This window comes from Phyllobates terribilis, unplaced genomic scaffold, assembly GCF_046119375.1.
Source record: "Phyllobates terribilis strain yellow unplaced genomic scaffold, ASM4611937v1 Scaffold_8__6_contigs__length_399053987, whole genome shotgun sequence".
NCBI classification, from domain to species: domain Eukaryota; kingdom Metazoa; phylum Chordata; class Amphibia; order Anura; family Dendrobatidae; genus Phyllobates; species Phyllobates terribilis.
In genome coordinates, this window is record NW_027362768.1 from 188,427,572 (window position 1) to 188,449,205 (window position 21,634).

At 44.9% G+C, this 21,634-nt stretch overlaps 1 protein-coding gene across 1 annotated transcript in view; it reads right to left on the reverse strand.

Moving 5' to 3' along the window:
• Positions 1–822: 822 nt before the first annotated feature.
• Positions 823–21,634, reverse strand: part of USP33 (ubiquitin specific peptidase 33) — a 32,866-nt gene continuing 12,054 nt past the window's right edge. The window contains exons 13-24 of the mRNA XM_073643930.1: positions 21,176–21,348; positions 21,011–21,081; positions 19,321–19,354; positions 18,963–19,008; positions 16,874–17,054; positions 15,199–15,325; positions 13,487–13,656; positions 12,926–13,007; positions 11,638–11,746; positions 8,141–8,243; positions 7,596–7,664; positions 823–5,393 (exon numbers count right to left, since the gene is read on the reverse strand). Of these exons, the coding sequence (XP_073500031.1) occupies positions 5,242–5,393; positions 7,596–7,664; positions 8,141–8,243; positions 11,638–11,746; positions 12,926–13,007; positions 13,487–13,656; positions 15,199–15,325; positions 16,874–17,054; positions 18,963–19,008; positions 19,321–19,354; positions 21,011–21,081; positions 21,176–21,348 (1,317 nt within the window). The 3' untranslated portion in view covers positions 823–5,241. The remainder of the gene's footprint in view (positions 5,394–7,595; positions 7,665–8,140; positions 8,244–11,637; positions 11,747–12,925; positions 13,008–13,486; positions 13,657–15,198; positions 15,326–16,873; positions 17,055–18,962; positions 19,009–19,320; positions 19,355–21,010; positions 21,082–21,175; positions 21,349–21,634) is intronic.

Sequence of the window (21,634 nt, forward strand, 5' to 3'; positions counted from 1 at the left end):
GCCGTGTACGTAACGCGATGCAGACCGGGCGCTTGTCTCCAGTCATGGGCACATAGGAGGCCATTAAGTTCATGTCAGAAGATCTGCATCTAGTCTGTGTGAATCCGGCCTTAGAGAACGCTGTAGGCAAGAGTGGAGTAGCAGAAAGGGAGTGAAGCATTTAAAAATAATAAACCTTGTAATACATCTCAGAGAAATTCTGCTTTTTTTTCCCTCCTGCACTGACCAGTTATTCCCATTACTGAGACAGAAAATTACAGTTGGTGCCCATGGACTTCAATGGAGAATCACTTGTTAAAAGGACATCTTTCGGCACTGTGTGTCTACCTCCATCTCCTCTCTATAGAATTATAAAGAGACACTAACTCAATTAAAGGCTCACTCTCAAAATTACAAGTTTTTCCCATATATAATCTATAGATCCCAATAGCCGAGACCCTGAGATTGGAGACTGGGGCAGAAGTGCGCATTCTTGGCCTTCACTACTTTGTCTCCGGAACTGCGGGAGAAATCAGATTGCAACGCGCCACTATATCTGGAAGTCACGCAGACAATGAATTCAGCGGAGGCAGAGCGTGCGCACTCCAGCTCCATTCAGAATAGGGCTGCAGAGTCCCGGGGTCTCGGGATCACCAGGGGTCCCAGCGATTAGCAAGTTATGCCCTATCCATTGGATACCTTAAACAGAAGTTAAGTTTGCATCCTGAAACTTAGTAGAACTTTTTAAATTAAAGGGAACTTCAGTGCAGACACTTTGTAACTTCCCAGAAGTATACAGCGCATAAGGCCGCCCATTGGTCACGAACATATTAATGACAGACGTGCAGAGAAACTTTATCCTTTATTGATGATTTACAATGAGCAATTAAATAGTTAAAACCAGACATTCACGACATGCTAACAATCACATCTAGCCATCCAATGACTCTGCAGTAGGAAGGGCGAGCTGCGGAGGGGACACATTGTGAGGACCCACTTGTCCAGGACGCCCAGCAGATTGGACCCCACCTGTCACTTCTATGGGTAGTGGTCATATTTAGCCGCTGGCTCTCCCACAACCAGCTCCAAATTCCCCTGCAGGACTGTAAAACGTCATGTACTATACAAAAGCAAGAGATCACTTTAATTTAAAGGGGATGTTCTGGATTTGATCACATGGCTGCTTTACCCACCCCCACCTAAAAAAAAATATATATATATAGGAGCACCACTTCTGTTTTCAGGTTGTGATTGCAATTGCAGCTCAGTCCCATTTACTCCAATGGAGCTGCAATACCATAGTCAACCCATTGACAGAATTGGCGCTGTTTTAGAGGGAAAAAGCATCCATATTTTTCTCATCTTTGACAACCCCATTAACAGTGCACTAAGGACTATGTGCATCATTAGAAGATGTAGTGGATATATGTGGGTACACTGTATACACCAGCCCCCAGAACATAATGCCCGATGTGCCACCTTCTTAGCATAACAATGGTGCAAGTTCTAGGAAAAATCACAATAATATAAAGCACTGTCTATATTAAGAGGGAACTGCGGTATTTACCTTTTAGAAGACAACGTTGCCGAGGGTGAGAGACCTCAAACTCCCAACGGCACCAGTGTTGCCCACCATGGAAACCTGGAAATATGTACTATAGGTAATATGGCGGTACTGGTACTGGTGGGAAAGTCTCCATCCTCTGATTACACCTGGCACGAGACGTCGCCTCATCTGCACAGTGATGCAATACATTTACATATTAGGTAGCAGTTTAGTGAACAACTAATGAAGAGAGAGATTACTGCAGACCCCACGTGTGTTGGCGATACTTGTATTGAGTCGTTCTGTCCCGGGGTTCGGCACCTATTTCTGCTCATCACATACATGATTGTCTCTTCAGCTGCCGTGAGGTTACAACTCCCAGCATGATTTGTCGGGAGTTGTAGTTTCAGAACAGTTGGACAGGCCGGTCATTACACCGTTGGCCGGTTCTGCCTGTCCAAGAGGTCATGTCTGAATACATGTAATATTGGGCCCAGGAAAAAGGACCTGATCAATTACATGGTGAAAACAGCTCAGACCAACTAACGCGGAACAACTTTCAGGCCTCATTTATCAAAATTGCTATGGGAATCAAGACCTGTTTTGTCTGTCAACCAGTGCGCAGCTTATATCTTTACAGCACCAGAGATGGAGGCCGGGGCATGCCAGGTTGCCAGCGGCAACCAGACATTTTTTCTCTTGAGGTTTAGTTGTTGCTATAGGCAACAAGGCATTGATCTCTGTTGAGGCCTTTTTAGTTGCTATGGGAAATCAAGCATTTTCTTTTCTCAAGGAAAAATATATATCTTTGTACCGTGGTAGCCGTTCTTTTCTCAAGGAGAAATCGATCTCCTCTTTTTAGGATCCTGTCTGTTTCCCGTCCCAAAGTACCTGGTGCAATCATTGAGTTTAACAGCAGTCATGTATGTGCTACTAACCAGCACTTACACAACAAAATTTGGGATATTTATTAAGCCCCATCCCCGAAACGCCCACAAATCAGCCACTTTGGGTGTGGATTTGCTAAACCCCACCCATCCGCGATCGCACTTCGCCTCGCGGCACCGTTGGCAGGTGTTTACGCGCCTTCAGTAATCCGCCATGTCAGCTTTGTGTTCAGGTCAGCAGCAATTTTACTAAAGAGAAGCTGTCGCCATATATCGATGGCGCTCGCAGCGGCCGTTATCGCACGTTCGCTCTATTATATACAGAAGCATTATTAGCACTTATCTATTGCACATGGGAGCTGCCATATTGAAGACACTGGCTCTGGTCGGATCTGTTTCGGGCTTCTTCTCTAGCGCCCTCCCAGTCAGTGCGGACCAGGACAACAGAACTAAAATTACAGCTATAGATATTTTAGCCCTGTGAATAGAAAGAATAAATTTGTCCGAAACGCGAGTCTCACAGACCCCATTCTTCCATATAAAAATACAAAAAGTTTCTCATTAGTTGCATTACCGGCACAAATTACAAAGGTTTTTTTTTTTTTTTCCTTTTAAAAAAAGTTTTTCCCGACTCGCACAATAGAAAGGAAAGGCGACAGATGCTCTTTAAGAGAGAAGGCGGCGTGCAGCACTGTGATGTGGGAATCCGGCTGAATGTGGAGGGGGAATATCGAGTGATCCCACGATGGCCGACTTAGTTACTCTTTGGTGTTCCCGTTTTAAGGGGGGTTGTCTCTTGACCTTTAATAATTAAAATTGCAAAAAAATTAAAAAAATCCACAAACAACTTTGCAATTTACTTTGTATAATCCTTAGTTTAAAAAAACAGCCGAACTTTGAATTCTAGTGTTTACGGCTGGTTGTCAGGTTTACCGGCCACCTCTGCAGCAACTCAGCGGTGAACAGTCTCCATAGGCAAGAAGCACTAATATACTACAGAGTTTGTGAGTGCTGCTCTGAAGTGAAGCTCTGGACCAGCGGTGCAACCATGCAGTTGGTCCAAACTGTCAATTGTCAGAAGTGCCGCTCCCAACCCCCCCCCCCCCCAAGCGTTGAGGTGGGGTTGGGGAGAGGGTGACATTGAGACCCCTTTAAGTCATTACTAGTGGACACTTATCAAGTTACATGAGCTAGGGACCACCAGTAAGGGTTAAAATAGCCATTAGAGAGTGATCCATCATAAAAGACCCCCCCCATCTATTTGCCCGGGAAGTGAAAAGCCATAAAGAGGGTCTCTCTCTCGGGAAGACTTGGCTCATCTATAAATTGCACAGACAGCCCAACAATTGTGCAATTCTTCATTTTTCCTGCCACTAACTGCCGCGGGTTATATCTGATCGCTGGGGGGTTCTCGCAGCTGAATGGCCTCGGATCTGATAAGGAGGACCCCCACCACCCCATTTAACAGAAAGGACAGAACCCCTAAAACTGCTGCTTTAGTGTGTGCCCTATAGGTACCGGCTGGCAGGTCAGGACATCATTTAATCCCTGCAATGGGCAGACGAACAGTATAGACCACTAGTACCTATATCACTTACATTCCTGAAAGGTATAAGAATTACCCCCTAAAATTTTGACCAGTGATTAAAGTTAGAGCTGGTAAATTCTTCTAATGCAAAAAGAAAAAAAAAAAAGTAACAAATGTGGATGAGAAGGGGTTAAAAATCCTACACAAGCTTCCCCACCGATCTTGGCAAAAAATATATTTTAATGAGAAAGTGCAAACTACTCGATGACCACGACAATCGCGCACCTCTGTACAAACGCGTTTTGTGACCTTGGACGATCGCTTTGTGCTTTCGTGTGAACTGCAGACTGTTGTGCTGTTCTGCGGTGATCCACTTTGAGGGATCCGGAGACCTTTCTACCGGGAGCGATCGCGCCTTCCTGAAGCTGTGCTTTTTAGTTTCTAAGTAAATCTCTACTTTCGGAAAACATCATTGCAAAACCAGCAAAAAATAAATGTTATAAATCTACGGACGACGCATCGGCAAAGATCATTATCAAAATAAAAGCATTTTCTTCCTTCTTTCACGTCAGGGCGTGCCATGCACCGGATATATACAAAATCAAAAATAAAAGCCATTCCTTCATTTACTGCTTTATAGGGGGATCACAGGGCCCCCCTAAAACGTGAGACGAGTCAGGATTATTGTTAATCCTGCCATAAATTCAGAACTATATAGAAAAATACTATTCAAAAAGGGGGGAAAAAACGACCGAGGCTTAGATATCACGGAATTGAAAAAAAGGTGCTTTTCTTATTTGCACGGCGCATTCAAAGAAAATGTGCAGTGACTTAAATAATATATTTATATAAGGGGAAAGGGGGTCCCCAAAAATCTGTCTTTACAAATACGACATTCCCAGCTAACTAGTAGGTTAGGTCCTGACGACACGGGAGGCATGGATGGATAGCGCTCATATAAATCGAATGAATGGAGCACAAGGCACGGCAGACTCACATGCACAGCCTCAGCAGCCCCCCGGCAGCTTCAGTGGCCCCCCGGCAGCCTCAGGTTATTATTTACAAGTTGGCAGGATTAAAAGGAAGATTAAAAAGAATTAGTTTAATACATTTACATAGGTCGTCTGAAAAAAAAAAAAAAAAAAAATTCCGGGTTCGCCCTTCGCTCTCTTAGAAAACATAAATAGGACACTTAAAATCACAGCCAAAATAATAATAAAAGGGTGAAGGAATGCAACAGTAGAAACCGAGAGGAGGCGCAGATGTCAGCGACCTCCGCGGACGGAGCACAACGAAGCAGATTATACATTCCGAGTCTCCACCTCAATCTTCTCCTCCGAGGGTCCGCTTTCAGTGACTGGGACAGTTTGTCTTAGGGTTATCTCGGGACCGCCATTGTAAATGGAGTGGAGGAAATTCCAGGTTTCTTCTGATATCTGCCCCGAATCTGCTCCTGGAAGTCACAAATTCAAGAAATGACACCTGTGAGATCACATCTATAGGGGCTAAATGCCAACACACAGACCCCGAACCAAAGGGATGATGTACAATTAATGCAAAATATATACAGGTCTAAAAAGTAATAAATCTGTCAGGACAGAAAAGCCTAAACACCAAGCGATAAAAGCGCAGCTCATACAAGCTCTGTCATAGTGCCCCACCTCATCCCAAACCTTATCAGTGTCTTCATCCTAACCCTAACCCATCTCTTCAACCTGTTATTAACAACTGGTGTCTTCCCCTCATACTTCAAACACGCCTCGATCACACCCATCCTCAAAAAGCCCTCCCTGGAACCATGCCTCAAAACTACTGGAACAACACATCCATTCTGAACTGTCCTCCCACCTCTCCTCCTGCTCCATCTTCAACCGCTTAGAATTTGGCTTCCAACTGCATCACTCCACTGAAACTGCCCTGACTAAGGTCACCAACGACCTACTGACCGCCAAATCCAAGCGACACTACTCTGTCCTCCTCCTCCTAGACCTGTCATCTGCCTTCGACACAGTGGACCATTCCCTCTTACTACAGACTCTCTCATCACAGACTTGGCCCCATCTTGGATCTCTTCATACCTAACAGACCAGACATTCAGTGTCTCCTCATCTCACCCCCTATCTGTCGGTGTCCCCCAAGGTTCAGTTCTAGGACCGCTGCTCTTCTCCATCTACACCTTTGGCCTGGGACAGCTCATAGAGTCTCACGGCTTTCAGTATCACCTCTACGCTGATGACACACAGATCTACCTCTCTGGACCCGATATCTCCTCCCTACCAACCAAAATCCCACAATGTCTGTCCGCCATCTTATCCTTCTCTGCTAGATTCCTAAAACTTAATATGGATAAAATTGAATTCATCATCTTTCCGCCATCTCATTCAACCCCCCCAACTGACCTATCCATTAAAGTCAATGGCTGCCCACTCTCCCCAGTCCCACAAGCTCGCAGCCTTGGAGTAACCCTGGACTCTGATCTCTCCTTCACACCACATATCCAAGCCCTTTCAACTTCCTGCCGACTCAAACTCAGAAATATCTCCCGGATCCGCACATTCCTCAGCCATGAATCTGCAAAAACAATAGTGCACGCCCTCATCATCTCCCGGCTTGACTACTGCAACCTCCTGCTCTGTGGTCTCCTCTCTAACACGCTCGCACCCCTCCAATCCATCCTAAACTCTGTTGCCTGACTAATCCACCTGTCCCCCCGCTATTCCCCGGCCTCTCCTCTCTGTCAATCTCTCCACTAGCTCCCCATTACCCAGAGACTCCAGTTCAAAACCCTAACGACGACATACAAAGCCATCCACAACCTGTCTCCTCCATACATCTGTGACCTAGTCTCCCGGTACATACCTGCACGCAACCTCCGATCCTCACAGGATCTCCTGCTCTACTCCCCTCTTATCTCCTCTTCCCACAATCGCATACAAGATTTCTCCCGTGCTTCCCCCCTACTCTGGAGCTCTCTACCCCAACACATCAGACTCTCGCCTACCTGGAAACCTTCAAAAGGAACCTGAAGACCCACCTCTTCCGACAAGCCTACAACCTGCAGTAACCCTCGCTCCACCATACCGCTGCACGACCAGCTCTACCCCCACCTACTGTATCCTCACCCATCCCTTGTAGACGGTGAGCCCTCGCGGGCAGGGTCCTCGCTCCTCCTGGACCAGTCGCTGACTCATTTTGTTCAAGATTATTGTAATTGTTTTTGTGCGTATATCCCTATCACATGTAAAGCGCCATGGAATAAATGGCGCTATAACAATAAATATATAATAATAATATTATTAATTATTATTATTATTATTATTATTATTAATATAGTGCTGCTCTGAAGCGGCCATATCGCTGGACGCAGAGGGCTCCTCCGATGTCTCCACTTGTAGCATAAAATGGTGCACAATTCGGGCCCAGAGTGCAACCATGACACTGATCCAAACTGAGAATCAGTCAGGAGCTCCCTGAATCCCCCTCCCCACCAGCATGACGAAAGCCGAGAGCCATGGGAGCGGAGCGCCCCCGAAAATACATCATAGCGTAACAACCCCATCACAGCATACGTCCGCCTGATAGACTTTGGACCTCAAGACTTTCCCTTTAAGATCAAAACGACGTCAAGTCAAAACAATAAGTAAGACGTTGTCACCTTGCTTCAGAGTGATATGTCCGCACTTAGTGACTGCGATTTTGGAATTATCAATTGCACCAGGGGGATCTGAAAAATGCAAAAAAAAAAGTAGAATTCAGCAAAATATTTCTTATGTCCTGATGACATATGACATTGCCACCTCGCCGCCGCAGCCACCCCCCCCATGCGAATGTGGCCCCACCATCTGCGCCCCTACATGTGGCCTGAATGACCTCTACTATGGGACATAAATTCTGCACCAATAGGTCGTATTTCATATGCAATGAAAAGGGACTGACCAAAATATATTTATTTTGGAGGAAAAGGCAAAAAAAAAAAAAAACACGCTTACGGCCTCTATGGCGTTTCCCATCGGCCTTTTTACACCTCCCTGCAGCTGATCACATGACACAGCAGCTAGTCAGCGATTGGTTGCAGTCATATAACAATTATAATTTATGCAATATTTTATTTTTTTTTCCTATTTCTTCTTTTTGTTATTTCCGTCTCTCCATAAATGAAGTGCGAGCTGACAGCGAGACGTCCCTTCTTCGGACACTTACCGACGTCCTTGCCCTTTACGAAGCCTTCCCACTCCCGGAACCAGTGCATGCTGATGCAGTAAATCACCGCCAGAGAGTCCTCTTCTTGGAAAGCTTTATTTAGCTGTGGAAACACAGACATTAAGCTTTTAGCGGATTACTGAGGCCAGAGAGCGTCCATTAGAGCGCGCGGAGCTGTCAGAAGTGTAATTACAGGGCGTCGTTTAGCTGGAGACGTTCACACTCTGTAGGAGGGGATTACACAGAGATCATAGACGCGCCGTCACCCCGATCCCCCCCAGCTCTCAGAGGGTTCACATCAGAGGCCGCACTTCAATCACTGAGCCCGAGCCGCGACTGATTGATCTAAGATCCTGCAGAAGAAATGAAGAAGATCTCCAGACTGTGCAAAACCGCCACAGACTGATGGGACCTCGGGGGAGAAAGCGGCACTTGCCCTCCTGTCTGACAAAGTGCACGCGCCCAGTGACAGCAGGAAGAACGACAAGAGCCTATACTGCCCCCTGTGGCCCCAGGACTGTGATACAGGAGCAGCTCTTCACGATATCACCCTTCCTCAACAATCACAGCTGGCTACTGTCAGATCTAAACCGCAGGAAAGAGGCGACACAGGAGCTTTTCTTCATGTCATCACCTCAGCTTCTCATTGTCAGCTTCACCCCTGTGCAGCCTTCTCCAACCTCAGGAATGTAGTGAAGAAGCTTTTTCTCATGTTATCACCCCTTATCGACCACAGCTTGCTACTGTCACTTCTCCCGTGTCCCCAAGGGGGAGTAGTAAGAACAAGAACGCCTCTTCTCGCTTTATAGTCATAGTCTTCTACTGGCTTCTGCTGCTGTACGATGTCAAGCATGTGATCAGAACTTTTCTCCATGTTACCACCCCTGACCCTAATAAGCAGTGCTTCCCCTGTATAGTCTTTAGTGACCTTAGGGATGGGGGATGGTAAAAATCTACTATTCTTCAGGTTAGTGACTAATCACAGCAGGTTGAAGCTTCAGAGACTGGGAGTTCTGTGGAAACTGTTTGGGTAAGAATACAAGGAGAGAACAACGGAAAGGACACCATTGTAGGCATTTACTACAGGCCACCTGGGCAAGCTGAAGATATGGATGAACTCTTTATGTATCAAATGACCAAAGTTCTCCAAAAAATATGACGTAGTGGTCATGGGAGATTTCAACTATCCAGACATTTGTTGGGAATCTCTCTCAAGTAAAACTAACAGGTCAAGAAAATTCTTATCCTCTCTTGCTGACAACTTTATCTTCCAAAAGGTAGGGGAGAAAACAAGGGGATCTGCTACTTTGGATCTAATCCTTATAAAACAGGGAGGAAATGGTTGAGGAGGTAAAGGTGGCTGGGACCCTAGGAGGCAGCGATCATGCTATTCTAGAATTTTGGATAACTAGAGGAGGAAGACATGTGAAGACTCAAACTTCAAGGTTAGATTTTAGAAAGGCAGATTTTAAGAGACTCAGAAAGAGAATAGGAGGGATCCAATGGCTGGATGTCCTTAAGGACAAAAATGTCCAGGAAGGATGGGAAATTTTTAAAAATGAGATTCTCAAAGCACAATCGTTAACAATCCCGAAAAGTAGGAAGAATGGGAAGCATTTAAGGAAACCAGGATGGATGAACACAGAACTTAAACACATGCTAAAAAGAAAGAAAGAAATGTTTATTAAATGGAAAGAGGGAGGCATATCTAAAGAAGATTATAATGCAGTCTGCAGATCCTGCAGGGCACGTATCAGGTTAGCTAAAGCTGACAATGAATTAAGGCTTGCAAGAGATGTCAAAAGCAATAAAAAAGGATTTTGGGGGTATGTCAAAAGTAAAAGAAAAGTCAAAGATGCTATAGGATTTTTACAGGATGAAAATGGAGAAATGGTAAGAGAGGATGTTGAGAAGGCCGAACTTTTTAATTCCTATTTTGCATCTGTTATCTCTCAGAAAGAAAATGTAACATCAACTGATCTTCACTGTCCTTTTAAAGGAATAGAGGAATCCAAGTTATCTGTAAACAGAAAGATTGTGAGGGAATATTTAGCTAACATAAATGAGTTCAAGTCTCCAGGTCCAGATGAATTACACCCCAGAGTACTGAAGGAGATCATAGAAGAAATTTTAGAACCACTCTCCATAATCTTTGAAAATTCTTGGAGAACAGGAGAAGTCCCAGAAGACTGGAGAAGAGCAAATGTTGTTCCTATCTTCAAAAAGGGGAAGAAGGTGGACCCAGGGAACTATAGGCCGGTGAGTCTGACTTCTATACCAGGAAAGATCTTTGAACAAATTATTAAACAACATGTATGTAAGTACCTGGATAAGAATGAAGTGATTAACCAGAGTCAGCATGGGTTTGTAACTAACAAGTCATGTCAGACTAACTTAATTTCCTTCTATGACAGAATCACTGACTGGGTGGATCAGGGAAATGCTGTAGATATAGTATATCTGGACTTCAGCAAAGCATTTGACAAAGTATCTCACACCATCATTATTGAAAAAATGACCAAGTATGCAATGGACCAGGCAACTGTTAGGTGGATTCATAACTGGCTTAGTGATCGGACTCAAAGGGTGGTTGCAAATGGCTTCACATCCAGCTGGATGAATGTCTCAAGTGGGGTACCACAGCATACAGTCTAGATCACGTGAAGTCATTATCGGTCTTTACTCCTCTTTGGTCAGACCTCATCTGGAATACTGTGTACAGTTTTGGGCACCACATTTTAAAAAAGACATAGACAAACTGGAGCAAGTTCAGAGAAGAGCAACCAGAATGGTGACTGGTCTGCAAACCATGTCCTATGAGGAACGGTTGCAGGATTTGGGAATGTTTAGCTTGCAAAAAAGAAGACTGAGAGGAGACTTAATAGCTGTCTACAAATATGTCAAGGGCTGTCACATTGTAGAAGGATCATCTTTATTCTCATTTGCACAAGGAAAGACTAGAAGCAATGGGATGAAACTAAATGGGAGGAGACAGATTAGATATTAGAAAAAACTTTTTGACAGTTAGGGTGATTAATGAGTGGAACAGGCGGCCACGAGAGGTGGTGAGTTCCCCTTCAATGGACGTCTTCAAACAGAGGCTGGACAGACATCTGTCTGAGATGATTTAGTGAATCCTGCTTTGAGCAGGGGGTTGGACCAGATGACCCAGGAGGTCCCTTCCAACTCTACCATTCTATGATTCTATGATATCCCCCCACAGTATAACCAGCAATACCAATGGGTTATACAGGAACCTTTTTTCATGTCATCATCCCCATGACCAATCCAAACTTCTGTCAACTACATCCCTGCAGAGTTTCCAGTGACCCAGGAGGGAGATACAGGAACTTTTCTTCATGTTATCACCCCCTCCCAATCAGAAACTGTTACCGTTATGTGTGATTAGCAAACCGTGCCAGGATTCGCTGTCCGTCATGTACAGGAAAATAAACCCCATAAATGAAAAACTACAAGTAAAAATAAACTCTGTTTACCCGAATGAAGGTCTCCAGTTCCATTTTTCGCCTTTTTTCAATCTTCTCTAGTTCGGTCTGACAGGTGTGACATACATAAAGGTGGTTGACAGCAGGGCCCCCTCCGAATCTTCACGGGCAAGACAGAAGAGACCAATATGAAAAAAAAAAACGTTTTATAATTGCAAAATAATGCACAGAAACCTCAACACAAGAACCAGCCACAAAGAATAAACCTCCAGCATCATGTCCTGTTTAGGTAAGAGGTGATTCATTTAACACACCCCAATAACCCCTGCGTGAGTCATCATTTGCCATTCAGTAGGTTGGGGAAGCCGGGTGACCAGCCACTCAGCGCCTGTGGCTATGCCAGACGTGTATGAGATGGGAATACCCCTTAATGCCGGCCATACAATAATTCGTAAGCTCATTCGTCGCTGCGCAAAGTTTTGAATGATCGGCTGAGACTTTCCCACGTGACAGGATACATTCTGGCCGCCATCACTCGCTTAAAATATGATCATAAGAGTTGAAAAAGTCAAATTGTTCAATGTCAGCCGGCTTTTATCTTCTGTGTATATCCGGCTCCAATCCCTGAAAATCTTCTGCCTGTGAAATCCGAGAATAATGAGAAGCTGCAAATCGAAGGCGGCATAATCACATCTAATCCATTCAAGTCAGAACAAAAAAGGTACGAGCGCAGCTCCGAGGGAGCGAACTGCAGAAAAAAAGATCCTAAAATATCTGACACGCGAACGTGCCCGAAGCACAGCAAGATAACGGGGGAAAATCGCTGCTCCGCAGGATTCTCTGTAGGATCAGAAATCCTGTAGAAATCCCATAAAAAAATAGAAGGTTATTTTCACGGTGATCGGATCCATCTTCAGCCAAAGAAGCAAAGACAAGGGACAGGGTGTAATGGGGTGATGCTGCGCCGCTCCTTTCTGCACCCGGTGCGGGCGAGCTTGCGCCAGCTGATACCTGCGCACTCGTCAGGTATCGGGCACCTTTGCTATGCAGAAGTGAGCAGCGCCAAACAACCATTTTGCCTATTTGTCCTACTGCAACCAGCGCAGAGGGGAGAGGCTCCTGCTGCAGCCAGCCAGGACCGCAAAGAGGAGAAGGGGGCGGGCATGGCTGTTCCGGGAGACACAGAAAAGGCACAAAATAATTCAAAGAGAAAAAAAAAAAAAAAAAATTTACATGCTGGGAAATTTTGCTTTATATTTTTTTTGTGCATTTTCTATGTCTCAGATTTGAGATGCTGCTGGAAAACGACTGCTTACATGGTGGTTGACACAATACAAACCTGCCATATAAATAATCCCATATATTCTGCGGCAGCATCACAACGAGGTCTTCAATGAATCCGGCCTTTCGTGGAGGAACGCCTGCACAACACACAAAAAGTTAGGTGGGAATGATGACTGAAATCTACATTGGCCGCGTTTTCACGCTGCGACCACAATGTATTTGCGAGTCTGTGCCGCCTGCAGCGGTCGCACGATTCTGCACCTAAATAGATGTAGGATATGGGCATTAGACGCAGCGGCTGCTGTAGGGCCCGGGCCTCGTGCAGCAGCCCATGAATGAACGCCACCAGATACCAGTAACAGCCCAGACTACGAGTCTGGAAAAATCCCAGCAAAAACCCCTAAAGGGCTCGTCACTTAGTGGCCATATGAAATTACTGATGAGACGCTGCACCTGGAAGCCCCTCCGCCTACTGCTCGCTCAGACTCCATGCAAACTCGTACGGGCAACCATGCATCACTATGAAAACGACTCCAATATCTGCAGATCCACGGCGATTAGTGAAGCCGTAAAAAAAAGCAATATTCCAACTATACAAATAGTGCACAGAACGTACCGCCGTGCACGCAGAGGAAGTCGTTATTGGATATGGGCCCCGGTTCTGCGAAACTCTTAAACTTATTGAGCCACTGGCGAGAGACGTAGAACTGCAGGAGGCTGGGCTCCGCCAGGTTCAGCAGACTCGTCACCCGTCTCCGCTCCTTCTGAGCGTCTTCACTGGACTTTCTGGAAAAGCAGAAAAACAAAAAGGTTTCTGGGCTGCAAATCTTCGAGCATATACAAGGCTGGTCACTAACCAGCGGCTCTCCAGCTGCCGGAAACCTACAACTCACAGCAAGGGGGAAAGTTGGGGCGCCGCACCGACCGGGGGCACCGCTCCAACTGTTTGACATTTTCCAAGTTTCCCATCTCTTGTCCCGAGTCCGTACATGACCGCTCTACACAATACACGTTTTTTATATTATGGTAAATTTTGGAGATTTTGCAGGTCCAGGATGTCCTTGCATTTTCAGGGCTGCTTATACTGGCGGCCAAGGCTCTGCAGTAGTAGCGGTGATAGTTTCCTATATATCTGGACAATTTCTCGGACATGTGCAGTGGTTCGGCCCGTCACCCTCCCGTACTTCTATTACAGTACTTCGGACAAATTTGGGGCAAGCACAGAAGTCAAAGTTTTCTTATTCACTTTACCAAACATTAAGATCAGCTCCCGTTACTTAGTACACTGTAAGAGTTCAGGGCGAGTTCAGACGGGACAGAATGTGCTGCAGATTCTGTTGCGGATTTTGGAGCAGATTTTGCATTGCAGAGACTGATATCTTGGTAACAAGAAATTGACCTGTGAGGTTTTTAATTTATTTTTCCGCTGATGGAGCTGCACGACGAGCCGTCTATGATCGACCCCATTTTGGGGTACGACTTTATTTTAGATTTTGATAGATTGGACTTTTATGAGTGCGGTGATACTAGATAGAATTATTTTGCGGTTTTTATTTTTAAAACTAGAAAAAGTGGGAAGATTAGTATTTTTTTTTATACTGTTTTCTAAAACTTTTACATTTTTAAAAGTTTACTTTTTAGAACTCTGGAGGGACTTAAACTTGTAACTATTTTATATTTTCAATACTACAGCATGGAAGTGTATAGAGAGAAAATGATGTCCGTTCATAGGAAGATACATAGCAGAACCAAGATGTCTGGCTGCCAGGACAAAACACTGCAGGGGCCGATAGGAGCCGGCGCACATGTACCAGCACCCCGGCCATTGAAATGCCGCAGTGATTGGTCACTGTTCATAAACTGCATCCTGGTATTGCAACTAATCCCTGGAATGTGCTGAGCTGTAATATTAGACACAACCTGAGGACAAGGGTGGCGCTGTTCATAGAAAAAAAAACAGACTCTCCAGATAAACGCTGTAAACACCATGCTAAATATTCCTCCGGCACAATAATGACACTAATGGTAATCAGCTCTGCTGTATTTAGTGCAGACGGCGATGCTACAATATCCCTCTTTTCCATGCAGACGGTGGTGTCTTCATTCCAGCTCTTTGCTAGTCCTTCTCTGAGAGGCGACATAGTCGGACTGGTAATTTCACTGTCTGCAATAACACAGATGATGTCCGTCCTCCAGTTCGCTCTGTATAAACACTAGAATCGCTCCGTCCACCAGGTGACCAGGAAAGGGTTAATATCGAGAGCAACAAGAATCTGACAATCCGGACTATAAGAGGAAAGAAACCCGACAATGAGGGCGGGCAGGTACCTGTAGAAGAGCACATACGCCTCCGCGTTCTGCACGGTGGTCTCCGACACTTCGGTGACACTTTGGTCGTCAAATTCGTACCAGAGATTGTTCAGGTTGTTGCGACAATAAGCGATGTAGTGTCCGCCTGGATGATAAAGGGTTAATCAGCAGAATGAGCGCAGCTCTGCAGCATCTGCACATATTCACAATGCAAAGAGTGAGAAAAACCTGCAAACATTACTGATGTAATAAACTGATGGGGCCGGTGTATTACGTCCCCGCTCCCACCACCTCCCCCAGTGTATTACATCCGGCCCAGTCCCCACCACCTCCCCCAGTGTATTACGACAGTCCCCACTCCATCCCCCAGTGTATTACGACAGTCCCCACCCCGTCCACCTCCCCCGGTGTATTACGTCAGTCCCCACCCCGTCCACCTCCCCCGGTGTATTACGTCAGTCCCCACCCCGTCCACCTCCCCCGGTGTATTACGTCAGTCCCCACCCCGTCCACCTCCCCCGATGTATTACGACAGACCCCGCCCCGTCCACCTCCCCCGGTGTATTACGACAGTCCCCGCCCCGTCCACCTCCCCCGGTGTATTACGACAGTCCCCGCCCCGTCCACCTCCCCCGGTGTATTACGACAGTCCCCGCCCCGTCCACCTCCCCCGGTGTATTACGACAGTCCCCGCCCCGTCCACCTCCCCCGGTGTATTACGACAGTCCCCGCCCCGTCCACCTCCCCCGGTGTATTACGTCAGTCCCCGCCCCGTCCACCTCCCCCGGTGTATTACGACAGTCCCCACCCCGTCCACCTCCCCCGGTGTATTACGACAGTCCCCACCCCGTCCACCTCCCCCGGTGTATTACGACAGTCCCCACCCCGTCCACCTCCCCCGGTGTATTACGACAGACCCCACCCCGTCCACCTCCCCCGGTGTATTACGTCAGTCCCCACCCCGTCCACCTCCCCCGGTGTATTACGTCAGTCCCCACCCCGTCCACCTCCCCCGGTGTATTACGTCAGTCCCCACCCCGTCCACCTCCCCCGGTGTATTACGACAGACCCCACCCCGTCCACCTCCCCCGGCGTATTACGACAGTCCCCACCCCGTCCACCTCCCCCGGCGTATTACGACAGTCCCCACCCCGTCCACCTCCCCCGGTGTATTACGACAGTCCCCACCCCGTCCACCTCCCCCGGTGTATTACGTCAGTTCCCACAGCGACCACCTCCCCCGATGTATTACTACAGTCCCCACCCCGTTCACCTCCCCCGGTGTATTACGACAGTCCCCACCCCGTCCACTTCCCCCGGTGTATTACGACAGTCCCCACCCCGTCCACTTCCCCCGGTGTATTACGTCAGTCCCCACCCCGACCACCTCCCCTGGTGTATTACGTCAGTCCCCACCCCGACCACCTTCCCCGGTGTATTACATTTGGCCCCACCACTTCCCCCTCCCCTGAAATATTACATCTGGCCCCGAACCCATACATACACATCTGCTCATCCTGCCTGCCATTTTTTGTACGCAGCTCCTATGCGGATTTATGTCTCCATAGTTACACACAGTGTGATTGGTTTATTTTACGCGCACTGAGAATCAATCATTCGCCGTCCTACTTTTGTGCTATAAACACCGGCCGGCAGCTTTGTCGCTGCTGCAGAGGTGATGACAGATACTCACTGCTGGCCGTGCCGTGGTGGCAGATGACAGACAAGAGGTCGTAGGTGACGATCTGGTTGGGACTGTCCTTTGCAAGGAACGGCTGCAGGTCCAGACCCTCCAGCGGGAACGACACGTGGGTCCCGATTTTGGTGGAGAACATGAGCTCATGTCTGAACCTCTTCAGGTGGATGCTCAGGATCTGCGAGACACAGATATTAATGGCGGCGTCAATTCATCCTTTATTGCATTTGTTGGATAAAGTATGTGGAAAGCAGGGAGTGCGGGGAAAAGGGACGGACGACAGCCGATTCACCCTGCGGATAGAGGCCCAGATGTGAACCTGCAGAAGCATCCAACAAATGCGATAGAACGGATTATAAAGAACGGTGAGTGCAGCCGCCATTATCTTTATTCATTTTACAATACAATGTGCTGAAAAAAAATCCCTGTGCCAGGCCTTGCTATAGTGTAGTATCTACAGGTACCATTTTGGGGCTCCATGCAACTTTTAAGTCTCATATTAACATTTTTTGGGAGGTAATGTAAGAAAAGAAAAAAAAACAAACAAAATAAAAACAGCAATTATGCCATGTAAATTTTTTGTAGGTGCGGGGGAGAGGGGTGAAATTCCACAATTGTTGTTTTTTTTTTTATTTTTTTTTAATTATTTACCATGTTCACCATGTGGTAAAAACGGACTTTCCATTATGATTCTCCAGGTTATTACGAGTTCGCAGATACCAAACATGTATAGCTTTTTTTTTATTTAAGTGGTGAAAAAAAACATTCCGAAATTTGAATGAAACTTTTTTTTTTTTTTTGCATTTTGTTACCATCTCCTGAGACCTGCAGCGTCTACATTTTTCAGGATCTGGGGCGCACATTTTTTTTTACGCGCCGAGCAGATTTTTTTTTATTAATACCATTCTGGGGTAGATACAACGTTTTGATCACCTTTTATTGTAATGTTGCGACGACCCAAAAAAAAAACAAAAAACGTAATTGTTTTTTTCTTCTCACTACGCTGTTTACCGATCGGGTTAACTTACTTTATATTTTGACAAATTGAACATTTCTGAACGCAGCGATAAAAAAAAATATATATATTATATATATATATATATTTTTTTTTTTTCTTTTTATTTGATTTTCAATGGGGCAAAATGGGGGTAATTTGAAGGCTTGCTTTTTTTTAAAAAAAAAAAATAAAAATTATATAAAGTTCGATTTTAGTATGTAGTATGAAGTGTTTTATTATGGGAACGAAAACTTAGGCTTAAGAGATAACGGTCATCAGAACTGTTGCAGACCAAAAAGGAGCCATCTAGCACATTAGCCAAGTTTCTTCTGCTAATATATATATATTTTTTTACTTTTGGCTTTACTTAGGAGACTTTGAAGCTGCGATTGATTGTACTTTGAACTTGTTATCAGTATAAAAGACACCTGTCCGCAACCTCAAAACAGTCACACTCCAAACTCCACTATGCTGAAGACCAAAGAGCTGTCGAAGGACACCAGAAACAAAACTGTAGCCCAGCACCAGGCTGGGAAGACTGAATCTGCAATAGGCAAGCAGCTTGGTGTGAAGAAATCAACTGTGGGAGCAATAATTAGAGAATGGAAGACATACAAGACCACTGTATAGCAGAAATCACAATCTCCTATGAACGTTGGCCATGAGCCGGCATTCACAGGAGGAATGTGATGACAGTCACAGGGGTCTTCTGCAAACTCAGGACTTGTGAAGCATTTCTGGCTGGCGAGTGTTAAACGCCGCTAATTAACTGCTGCAGGTGAATCTTGGATCCACCTGCATCTATTAGAGGCACTTGATAGCTGATTAAGACAGCCATCAAGTGCAGGGAAATATGCAGGCTCAGTGCCGGAGCCCGCATCAAAGGCAGGGAGGGACACGACCGATGACGTCATTATAGGTCATCGGTCGTGAAGGGGTTAAAATGCTGTGATGGGCGCTGGCTCCAATTGCAGCCATTACAATTGCATACCACCTATATAATTGCTATAGAGCCCGGTCCATTCTGTAAACGTATGGAGGATGTAGCCAAGTGTACAATATAGTTAATGTAAGACCTGAAGAACGTACCTCGGGAAACTTCTGCACTTTGCAAAACTTGACGCCATTTCGTAACCTGGAAAAGTATTAAAATGAAGGAGAAAAATAAAAAAAAAATAAAAAAATTGTATGGAATAAAATTGCAAAGATCAAGCGTTTTGGCCTTCTAGATCCTTTATTATGGGGATCTGGCAACACAAAACGCGTGAACATTTCTAATGTATATACAAAGTTAATGCATAAAATAAAATTCCCTCTCCGTTTTGTCCACATCCCCAACGCGGCACATAGAATATTATAGGGACCGTCCCTTTGATTCAATTATATTAAAGTTTTGGATATAGAATATTTTTAAAAAATTTAGGAAAAAAAAAAGACAAATACTCACTTTTTGCATTTCTCACAGCTGTACATGTTGTCACCTGCGCAAGATGGAAAAAATATTATCAGTTATCATTCACAACCATAAACTATTTTTCTCTTAGGAGAAGATCAATGCAAGTAACCCAGTCTACTAAAGTAAAAAAAAGTTAATAAAATCAAATATGCCTCACAAAACATGACGACAGGGTTCACAACAGTGGTAAAATTTGTTCGACATGACTTGTTTATTTGCAATTTTGGCAAAAATTTTGAAAGAGAAAAAAAAACAAACAAAAAAAAACACAATTTTCAAACCTTCAATCTTTATATCCTTAGACCAAGTCAGTCTCGATGCACAAAATAATTAGTGAATAATAACATGTCCCATGTGTCACTTAACATCGCCATCGTTTTTTATTTTGTTAGGATGTTGGAGCGTTTCGAAGTTTAGCAGCCATTTCTCATTTTTTTTGCAATTTACAAATCCTGTTTCTTTAGGGACCTATTCACGTCTCAATGGACTTTGAGGGGCTTATATATCTTGGAAACTCCCCCAAAAGTGATACCATTTTAAAAACTGCACCCCTCAAATACTTCAAAACTTTTGTCAAGAAACTTTTCAACGCTTCAGGTGCTACACAGCAATTAATGCAAAAGTGAAATGGGAAAAAAAAAAAAGAAGGTTGCTTTAGCCCCAATTTTTTCACTTCTGCAAGAGGTAACACCAAAAAGTGGACCCCATAGTGTGTTTCCCACCTTCTTAAGAGTGCAGCGATACCCCCACATGTAGTCAAAAAGTTCTGTTTGAACAAATGGCAGAGCTCGGAGCGGATGGAGCAATATTTAGCTGAAAGATGGCGGGGCACCATGTCGCATTTGCAGGGCCCCTAAAGTACCTAAACAGCAGAAACCCCCCACATCTGACCCCGTTTTGGAAACTACACCCCTCTAGTATTTTAACCAGGGGTATAGTGAGCATTTTGAACCCACAGAATTTGATAAAATTAGATCGTCATATTGAATATGTTGTCATATCGTCATCATTTTTTTTTTTAACTTTTGAAAAAAAAAAACAACCTACGCCTAACCCCAACGCGCGTCAAAGAATGAGAGAAATATATAAAAAATTACTTTTAACATTTGTATGTGACTAAGGGAGGTGACACAGGGATGATTAGGAGATTGGGGAAGGAAAATTGAAACGGAGCTAGAAATGATTATTTTTTTATCTAACAGGACAGCACTTTGACATGGTGGGGGGGGAGGGGAGAAGAGAGATGCACTACGTCCAGAGGAGAGAGAAATTATTTTTTATTTTATTTTTACACCGGATCTCACTTTTTTTTTTTTTTTTTTTTTTAAGTTTAATAAAGACGATCACAAGATCAGGGACCGAAAAAAAATGGCCCTGCTCATGTTCTCCAGGGTCTCAGCTACATGGCAATAAGGGAATAAGACCCCTTTGTGGCCGAGTATTGTGGAGGTAGCAGAAGAAAAGATTTTTATTTTTTTCAGATGAGAAAGAAGGATGCAACAAGAATTGTAAAAAAATTAAAAAAATGGGTCCAGTGAACTGAAAGGAAGAAACATCTAGGAAATTTAAATGATAAAAAATATAACGATGTGTCAGTCTCGGCTTTATACTGGATTTTCTGTATAGTTTATTAGAAAAAAACCCATGTGAAACCAGCGGATAACGGATCAGCATAACTCACCTTTTAGTTCGTCCCTGGCAAAGAAAGCTGCCAGGCAATCCTGCAATGTGACAGTGGGACCCCAAAACCAGCTAAGGAGGGTACATGAAAGAGCAAATTAGAGTACGATCGTATGCAAAAAAGTAGCTAAAACTCTAGCAAGAGACCAGCGACTGCCATCCGCACCTCTTAAAATATTCCAGGAAGAAGGCGATCCATCCTTGAGGAGCATACGCCTCGCCGCAGGAGCCCGCCTTCACTAAAGACGTCTGATGGCTGGACGAGTGCAACTTCGCCAGATCTTCCTTCCCCGGGATCGGAAGGGAAAGGTCCTGAAAGGTTTCCAGTGTAACAGAGATCTGAAAAAAAGAGCAGAAAAAAAAAAAATAGAATATTGAAGAAATCATTCGACAAAAATGTGTTTCTTGAAAAAAATTCTGATTACAAATGCGGAACAACGCGTATCACCGTGTGAGTAAAATAAGATCAAAATATAAAATTATGGAACCTGTAAGCGAAATGCTGCAAAGGGGGGAGGAAAAAAAAAGTGAAAAACTGTTGCTGTTTGGTGCAGTGACCAATGAAAAACAATGAAAAACAGGCCCCATCAACGGAAAACTATAAAAAGGGTAAAAAGTCTCTAAA